Below are 10,129 nucleotides of genomic sequence, written 5' to 3' on the forward strand. Positions count from 1 at the left end.
GATTTGCTGAGCCAGCAGGTGCCATGGGAGGGCCCCTGCACTCTCAGTGGCGGACCCAGAAGTTCTGGGTCTGCTGCAGAGCACACAGGGAACCCCACCACCAAGCGCTCCTGTGGGATGCTCCATCCACCCCATCATCATGAGCCATGCCTGGTACCTTGAGGTACGTAGAAAAATATACAACTGAGTTTAGCTATGGCCAAATTGCCGATTCTCTGAATCAGAACAGAATCTTCAGATTCAAATTGGGCTGAATCGAATTGGGACAGTTATCCAAATCATCAAATCGAATCATTGCCCCCCAAATCAGGCAGAATCCAAATCGAATACTGCCCGCTTCTCACACCCCTACTGTCAAGCAGTTCCAGAATGAATCAGAATTTTACAATACAAGTTTATTATTAAGTTTACAATGTTATTACATCAGTACTTCGGGATCTTTGTGACCTTTTTGCTAGAGCTCCCAGAACTTCTGTATCCATCTGCAGTTGGAGATTGAAAACAAAAAAAGTGCAGCAATCACCCAAACACAATGTGAAAAATATTGGTTGTGAAACTGTGATCTCATTATGAGGCTCTTTTATGGCAAACCTGTGTGCCCTTGTGTGGTGTGGAACAATTGGGAAACAATGGTCAGTCCCAAGAATTTTGGTTTACCTGGGACAGGTATAATATGTATTTCTCAATTTGCCACAGTATAATTCTTTTTTTAGAAAGTGGTACATGCCTCTGTGCATGTGTTGGTTTAACTGCTTCTGAGGTGGATTAAAATGAGTTAATGCAGCAAGCAGAAAAGGCAAAACAATGGCCAATTTAAATAGCATCCTAACAGGTACTCAGATGTAGTAGCCAGATTTATAGCTATGAGTTGACTTCTGGGACCAAATCTTGACACAGCTGTTTTGCCAGAGCTGAGAGGCGCAAGATCAAAGGGAACACTAAAGCATGGACCACGGGCCAAGAAATACCAAGTCTTGAGTGAGTGGCCAGAAACTGGTCAGGGAGTCTTAGAGAGCTGGCAGGTGCACGCAGACTCAGGAGATTCAGCAAGTCAGCTATCCTCTCAAGTCAAAGGTTTGGTAAACTGGACCTGCCTTTAGTGTGCACAGAAAGGTTAAGTTCAGGAAACAAGATATATGCGTGTTGCATTAGCCTGTTTTCCTAAATGTGTTGTTGCCTTTGGTAATTGACACAACTTATTTTGAAGAGGTTGCGTTAGAAGCCCTTTAATCAGTTTTTGTCAGAAGTCCCTAAAGCAAAAAGTATTTCATGTGTTAAACACCTTGGGGCCAGTTAGATTAACACAGCAGATAAACAAGGGGAGGGAGAGGGTGAGGCTGTACATAAGGATCTGGTCTAAGAGCAGTTGATTTGTATGGTTGCATCCAGCACAGCTGCAGGAAGCCAGGCCTGTTATCTAAGGGATGCACTTGAGGGACCAAGGCACAGTTTGCTTGGTATCTGAGTCGAATACAAACACAGGAAAGGTCACAGGAACAGAGGCAGCCAAGCAAGGCAACAACTTGAAGGCTAGGTAAAACCAGGCAGGATTGGGCTTTTTGAAAGAAGTTTCTGGAAGCTTCTAGAATAAAAGCTGATGAACAGTAACTGTAACAGCCAAGAAAATGGTATAGTTAAAATGGTCCAAAGTCCTGAGGTGGACCAAGAATTTATTCTTGTGGTTTTAATTGGTATATTTCAGCTGTAGAGTCTGTCTGTCTGTCTGTCTGTCTGTCTGTCTGTCTGTCTGTCTGTCTGTCTGTCTGTCTGTCTGTCTGTCTGTGTATATACTATATATAAATAAAATGTTGGTTTTCTTTTTATTTTTCATCTGTCACTAATTTTTTGATTAAATGATTCAAGGGAACAGAATAGTCCTAGAGATTGATTTAATGATTTGTTCATTAATAAGTGGCATTTATAATGCAAGATGTTAAAAAATTAGTAGTTTTGGTACTATCTTTGTTCCCATAATTGAATGAGTTCTGCTGTTTTGTAAATTTGGATTTGCTCCGTGGTGAAGTAATACTTTAAAAAAACTGGCTAAGATTAATCCAGGGAATGATGCTTGGAATGGATTAGAAGAGGCACTATCTAGACAATCTGGCGCACATCCTTTTTCTAATGATGAGCAATTGCAGAGTAAGCTCTATAAAGCCAGGAAGCATTTATTTTGGAAAAGAAATGTCTCTAAATAGTAAATTTCGGGCAGAGGAGGAAGATGGAAATATTTCCAGCTCATTTAACACTGAGATTGTGATTTTTCTACCATTTTATCCAGACTCTTGAAGCTGATAGGTGACATTTGAAAGCCCATGTCAGATACAGACTTTTAATAACAAGACAGAGATGTTGCCTATATGCGAATTCAGCAGTTACTGGTAGATACAGATCATTAGGATGCAAGTAAAAGGATCTCATAGATGTTATAGAAGCTAAATATACACTTCTAAATAAGATCTGAACAACTGTTCAAAAACTTCCTAACCAGAGAACTTTGTGTCTCCTTGAAAGAGAATTTTTACTTTCTCCAGGGAAGGGAGCTCTTCATACACTATCCCACATTTATCATTCTTCATTTAATACTTAAATGTTGACTGCTGCCTCTGGCCAATGATCTTGCCGATTATCAAAGCAGACACTTTTGTGGGGTTTTTTCCATGCTGTCCTGCATGGGGTTGGGAAGCTGCCAGTAAACATCTGCAAAGCTATCTTATTCTAAGTACTGTAAAGCCCTCCACTGCTGCAAATACAAAACCCAGAACCAAACAACTTGTTCGGTTAGGTGTGCTGAAATAATTAGCTGTCTCATTTCTTCTTGTGCTCCTCTCCATATCCATTCTTTGTGTCTTCTCTTGTGCTGGGTTTGTAAACTAGTTGGGGATAGAGTATATCTGTTTACTCCATGTTTGTGCAGTGCCTAGTGCAAAAAGGCTCGGAAGTACATGTGCCTGGGGCTTCTAGGTTCTAGAGTAGTGCGGATACTATATGAGCACTTCACTGGAAAAAATATGAAGTTGCTGGAGATATGTTTTAACTGCCTCCTTTCCCCATCCCCACCACCAATCCCAATCCTGTCTTTTGCGTATCTTTTTTTCTCCCCAGTCCTTTAAAATAGTTCATTTAACTTTATCATCTGTTTGAAATGAAACCTTTTCACTGGAGAGTCTGATCCTCTGAGGAATTTACTGACATTAAGATCTGTAGAAGACAGTTTAGTAGCATTTGCAGACGGTCAATATTACATAGACTTGTTTGAGACCCTTCATATTTGGAATTCATTAGGCTGATGTCTTGTATATTTACTCTTTAATCTTAAGTGTAAACAAATGGTTAATGAAATGTCTTGATTCAGGTTCTACTAGCACAAGCTTTGGAAGTAAAGTAGCAGCAGCATCTAAATTGACTTGCTTGTGTTATAAGATGATCAAAAATAAAGAAAAGGGGAAAATTAAGAAAGTAATAAATATTTTTATGTAGATGTGCTGATAATTACTTGTATTTTCAGATGCATTGAATTGATTACTACGTTTTAGATGTGTATTGTATTTGTGGTGTTCACTAAATTTTAGACGTGTCATGTTTGTGCTGTTCATTACAGTGGATCCGTTCTAGGTAACATTTCATTCCAATCACTTGCTAGATGGGACTAATTATCTAAGATGATGAGTTACTTGCAGTATACTTCTTTTTTTTTGTTTACACAGATGGAAATCTTTGCCATGCTGATGTCTCTCTTTTTGGAGAGCCTACCGAGTTTGAATACTTACGAAAGGTCCTGTTTGAATATATGATGGGCCGTGAGACAAAGGTATGGAATTTCATATGTTTGGAGTTAGACTAGAATGTTTCCCTCTTGTGTAAGTTTTAAGCGCTATTATAGATGGTCTATAAGCAGCTTCCAGTGCTTGTTCTGAGGTCTGGCATTCAAATAAAAGTTTTGCTAGCGTAATTATGTAGGTTTATGAATATGGAAAAAGTAACAAACCTAAGCAAATAGCCATGCAGACAAAAGCCCTAGCGTAGGTACATTTAAACCAGCAAAGAATATTCTTGCCTGTATAGCTTACTCTGGAGTAGTTTATGCCATACCACAAATGTTTCGCTAGCTTAATGTGTCTTGACTAGTGGAGTGGGGGCTGCTGGTATTCATTTTACCAGTAGGGCCAGAAATTGAACAACAGGGGTTTTTGTCTTTGTGTTTTGGTCATTAATATTGCGATGTTGTTTTGATACCATAGCCAGCAATAATAAATTACTGGATTATGTCTCATGTGTCATTCTGAATTTACAGCATATCTTCTCTAAAACCTATGCACATCACATCTCATGGGTGTGTAACTTCTCTGAGAGGTTACATTTTGAGCAGTTCTTGCTGTTTGCAGAAGTAAAAGACTGAATACGAAATTTGCCAGCCAGTGAATTCCTTATGAAGTTGGGCTTCTAGTATCTAGTAACAACCCCTAGGCTTAGAAATTGGCTAGGTTTGAAAAAGGATGTCTAAATGTTGCTCGTCCAAGCAAAATGTTTCTCTTATGTAGATAGATATCTTCCTTTTTTAAGACTAAATAGCTTTCCTCTCTGTAGTTCTTCTGGTTTTTGTTATGTTTGTAGCTGGGACTAATGTTGAAGCTTTACAGTAGTAAGAATTTATTAGAATACTAAAGCAATCAACTTTGTTCCTTTTAAGTGCCCTATATAAAATGTAGTACTTTTCTAAACAAAATGTTACTCAAGTTACAATTTTTAAATTCTTCTGTGCCTTTCACTTCTATTCTTTTTTTTTTTGTTCCTTAATATCAATTACTTTTATTAAAAACAAACAAAACACCAACAACAAAAAAATAAATCTCTGTCAGAATAAAAACTTCCCTACCCGATTCTTTCAGAAGTTAGATTTAGTGCTAAACCATTGATACTATTCTCCTACTTTAATGCTGAAATTATTAAAGAAATGCTAGAGGTGTATGCAACTTACTGCCTGCACATATTATTTTAAAGTCTGTTGTTAGGGGGTTTAGGGGATTGTTGCAAACAAGAAGGTATGCCTTTTAGAAAACAGTTTAGCATCTTGTGACTACTAAGCAGTTTAGATTACTTCAAACCAGTTTTAGACCAGTGGTTCTCAACCTTTTTTCTACCAGGACCCCTTTGTAAACATCAGTGGCCAGTCCTGACCCAGTGCTCCTCACTCCCAACCCACTGCTCCCCAGCCCCTGCTGTGTGTGGGGTAGGAGGTGGGCATGTCTGGTGGGGGGACCCTAAGCAGCCCATCACAGGCTGGAACTCTGCCAGCCTGTAGAGGAAAATCCATGGTTTCCCTGTTCTTTTCCTTTAAAGAAGAATCCATTTTTAAAGTTTGTTCACAACCCTTTTATATATTCTCACAACTCACTTTTGGGTTGCAACCCACGGTATGGGAAACGCTGTATTAGATAGCAGCAGACATCTCCTATAGTATGATTAACAAATCTGCTTTTAAAGTTTAACATGAAATGTCTTTAGATTAATTTTAACTCTTGAACTGTATTTAGCATGGCTCCAGTAATGTGTGTTACTGATTAAAATTGTTTCTTGTTGGTGCCCAAGATACTACAATGCTTATTTTGGGATTTTTAAATTGAAAATGTGAACTAGTTTTGTGGTGGTAGCACACTAAAACTAGGCTTAGTTTTATGATTTTTCTGGCAAGGAATGAAGCTGCAGAATTTGTCAGTAAAAACTAATAGCCATATATTTTATCTGTGATTTGAGATAAGAACAAAATTCCTATCTGGCATACAATATACAGTATTATGTAACATGGTAGATTGATTTGAGGGATCTGGCTTCTGTCCTCAGTTCAAGCAGATTAATTCTGGGGTGGAGGAGTGGGGGGAGAACCTCTGTTAACCAAAAGAGGCCTGCCTTCAGGAATGGATCCTAAGATCATATGTGTATCCAGAATGAAAATAAATTATACTCAAGTGGAGACAGATGTGTAATTCTTACAACTGCTGAGGAAGGTATTATTTTAAAATTAATATAATTGAGAGAGGGAATTCATTCAGTTCAAATAAATGGCTGGAGAGAGAATTTTTAAAGCAACAAATTTCTTAGCTTTGGGAGCTACATTTACATTCAGTAGTAGGTTGCCCAACAAGAAATCAAGAGTTTCATTGGTAAGTTATATGAGAATGTAGATGATGTACAGCCCTAGTCAGTTACATCCTAGGATAGCGTGTTATTCCATGCAAAGACTCTCTTACTGATTAATTTGCTACCTGATGGTAAGTTGCGATAGCAGCATTTTTTTGCAGGAAACTACTGCTTGAAATCTAGTTGTTGGTTTGTGCTAGACACCAAAATAACTTTCACCTGTATGGAAACCAATGTGAGACCAGTGTTGTATGTACATACCCTAGCCTTTATCACATTTCAACTTCGTTACTTCTAAGCCCAAGTCTCAGCTTGTCTAAAATAATCAGTGTACCTTTTTGACACTGTTAGGCTATGTACACACACTGAAATAATCTGGGAGAATGACCTCAGGGTTGTTCTCTTGGTAAAGAAACTTCACCCAGAGTTGTGGGTACAGATATTCAAATACTGAAGCCCTGAAAAGTGAAGAGCTTGTGCTGATGGTGGGGTCTGTGCACACATCTCAGCATGTTCTGCAGGCTCTCTTAGTCAACCTGGCAACAGATGGCAGTGCATACCCTGGTGGGCTGCCTCAGACTGCCCATGGTCACCCTGTGCTTCCTTGCAGCACAATGTGAGGATTGTGAAGGGGGCATACTCTGCTTCCTGCTGCAGCACCAGAGTCCATTGAGTGAATACTGTCCTCCAGAATCCCCTTCCTGCCACAGGGATATGGTGTTCTATTCTGAGAGAAGCCACAACATGCACAGACACTTGCTCTCTCAGGAGAAACTCCTGGGAGTGATTTAACTATGGTTGTTCTCGGGTTATTTTTTTTCTGGAGTGGCCATTTTTACTCAGGGGCGGGGGGGGGGGCGAGCCTGAACATCTGTACAGTCATAGTTTCTTCTGGGAGAACAACTCTCCCATGAGAAACTGACCATAGAAGCTTAGTCAAGCCAGTAGCCAAACCTGTCTTTAACATCCGTTTCCACATACACTATATACTATGTATGTACACGTTTTATCCTAAACTGAAAATGTTGTCATACTGAGCATAAACTTTTGCTGGGAGCCGTGTAATTTTACTTTTTCCTTTCTCACACCTAACCTTGTTTTGTTCTGATGTCTCTTTATTACATGTGCGAAAAATACCTTCTAAGCTTTTCCAGACATTAACTTCATTCAATTTGTCTGTACTGTGAGATACATAAGAAACACTCTTGGGGGTATTAAAATAACATTCTCTACATTTATGTAGAGACCTGAGCTAACCAAATATACTGCACTGCTTTCCATATTTGTTTATTAAGTATACTCAGAGCTTAGTTCTCTTGGTATACGAAATCTACAGGATTGCCCTTGCAGATGCTCCGCCTTGCAATTCTGTTATGTAGTTTGCAGTCTGTTCCTTGGGGTGTGAGTCACTCTGACCCTTATGTGTTTTCCGTGTCTTATGTGGACATCTATGGTGAGAGACAGAAGCAGCTTTGCAGGTACTACCATTGAAGGTGTTCTGTCACAGTTATTCCAAGTTTTTCTTGCCTTCCAGCTTGCACTTCTGAAATAGCTAGGTACATGCAGATGTTCCTTTGAGAATCTAGTTACGCTTTTTCTGTTGTTACTGGCTTCTACATTTAAACGTTGTCTGGGACTTTGAAATCCTATTGGAATTGTTGCTAATGGAAGTGAATCATTTAAAAGCTTCAGAGAACTTCGTCAGTGATCAGCAGTTCCGTTCCAGTCATACCAGGCTGGAAATATGGAAACTAATGGCACACTGATATTTTTAGGAAATTTAGAAAATTGATGAGGACATCTGTAAATATTCTCTGCTTCTTAAAAGAGTTGATAGTTGGAATGTGAAATATATACTGTTTCAGTAGGACTGCCATTAATATGGGCATGTGAAAGCAAGGGATTATTGTCTGCTTTACCTGTTTTTTCTAGTAAAATACACTCGATGATAAATAAGGTAAACATTTTGCTGCTTTAAAGAATGCCATCTTAAATTCTGAAATCCCTGCAAGTTTGTATTCTACATGCGTAACTTCTGAAACACTTTTATTTCTAAATCTCCCTTGTGACCACAAGAACTTGGAGAATTTCAAGGCCTTGTTAGTGATAGATTACAAAATGGACATTTTCAGGAAAGAGTGTCTTAACAATGTCTGTTTGAGTTGGCGCACATGTATATGTTCTTTCCTGTATTATTTGCAATGGATGTATATTTTCTTTAACTTTTGCATACCATTGTGTCCTGTTGTAAGCTTGAAAGTGAGAGGTTCAAAAGTAGTTGTTCTATGAGAGTGTAGGCAGATCCTGAGCTCATTCTGTGAGATATTTCAGATATAAGTAGTTGTGATGACGAGTTTGGCAAGAAAAGTTTGAGTGTGATGTTATTTTATGGCATTGGAGACATTCTCCCAGTATATCTGCAAACTCCGTTAGATGAACTCAAAAAACATCATTAGGGCCGAAAATAGTTTAAACAAAATTTAAGCTGATTAAGTAGAAATGTTAACAAGGGGAATTCTTTTACTTTGTCACCAGATAAAAGTTACCTGTGATGTGCACTTGCAACGTGTGTAGCCTACTCTTTCACCTGTTCTCTAGCTATCTCTTCTGTTTCTGTAGTTCCTTCATCACTTCACTTGTAGGACTGATGGGGAAACCACAAGGGCTGATGAACAGCAATCTTATCTCTTTCGCAAGCTTGTTCAATTAGAGCTACACCTTGGGTCAAGTGGAAAAGTCCTTGACCTTTTTTGTAAAGTTGCCTGCCCATCAGCATTTACTGTTGTTCAGAATAAAAGGAAAAAACAAGTCCTTCTTGCCTTGGGAATATGTCAGTTATTTAAATTCTCAAATGCTGCACCTGTGGAGTGTATTTCCACTGAGCTGAAGCTCTGTACCTAACATACAACAGTAATGTAACGTAACGTAACGTACAATAGCACAGATTTCTGAGTTTCTTTTACAATATATAGGTATGGTAAAATGTAGTCAACTCTCAAAAACAATATTTCTGGTGATGGGTTACTTTTAGAGTCGGCATACTGATGAGAGGTTTCATAGGGAAAAACCTGTGTTAAGAGTTGAGTATTTAGTGACATAGTTGTGTTTTATTAAAGGAGTTAATGTGTCCTCTAGAGTTATATGGGTAGCAGCAGTTGGTTCTTGGGTCTCATAGAATTCACATAACATGCTATCTGTCATGTAAGTGAAATGTGAAACTAATATTTTTAGCAAAGCCAGTGGAGGGCATAGAAAAAATACTAAGACATGTATATTATTCTGTACTTCTATTAATGCGTTTTAAACTGTTATATAAAAGTTTAATATAATCTTTTTAATGCTTGTGAAGTTAGTTGGTTATAAATCATAACTTTTTTTTCTTTAGACAATGGCAAAGGTTATAACTACAGTGCTGAAGTTCCCAGCTGACCAAACCCAGATGATCTTGGAACGAGAAGACGCTCGACCATTGGTATGTCTTACAAGCAGGTTGAATATATGAGCAAAGATTAGATTGCTAGAATTTACCGCTTTACAAGACTTTCGTATTGTAGAAATCAGTTTAAGATTATGACAAGAATTATAGAGAGATTAATATACATAACTATTATGTAGATTAATATACATAACACTTCTCACTATTAGATTGGAGCAGCTCCATTGTTGGTGATGGTCATCTTAACACCCTTATTTAGACTGGGTCAGAGATTGTCTGATGAAATGGTATTTCATCATAAAATGCTAATTTGTCAAAACAAAATGTTTTGGCTGGAACTTACAGGAAATAAAAGTTTTGTTGGGGTCTTCCAGCTTTGCAGTAGAATTTCTAGTCAAAGCACCCTGACTCTAGTTGAAACAAGTGGTTGTGGCATTGACCTGGCATGTGAGGGGAGGCCTTGCTCTGCTAGGTTGAAGTTCTTGCTCTGAATTGGGTCCTCCTTAAGTCAGTCCCATAAACACTTGGCTATTTTTTGAGGTATCCCTGCCCCCC

At 38.5% G+C, this 10,129-nt stretch overlaps 1 protein-coding gene across 5 annotated transcripts in view; it reads left to right on the plus strand.

Moving 5' to 3' along the window:
- Nucleotides 1–10,129, plus strand: part of GOLGA4 (golgin A4) — a 99,057-nt gene that overhangs the window by 82,955 nt on the left and 5,973 nt on the right. For all 5 annotated transcript variants that reach the window (XM_019538198.1, XM_019538210.1, XM_019538205.1 and 2 more), the window contains 2 exons: nt 3,708–3,811; nt 9,524–9,610. In XM_019538198.1, the coding sequence (XP_019393743.1) occupies nt 3,708–3,811; nt 9,524–9,610 (191 nt within the window). The remainder of the gene's footprint in view (nt 1–3,707; nt 3,812–9,523; nt 9,611–10,129) is intronic.

The sequence above is a fragment of the Crocodylus porosus genome, unplaced genomic scaffold (genome assembly GCF_001723895.1).
Source record: "Crocodylus porosus isolate Cpor-Errol unplaced genomic scaffold, CroPor_comp1, whole genome shotgun sequence".
Lineage (NCBI taxonomy): Eukaryota > Metazoa > Chordata > Crocodylia > Crocodylidae > Crocodylus > Crocodylus porosus.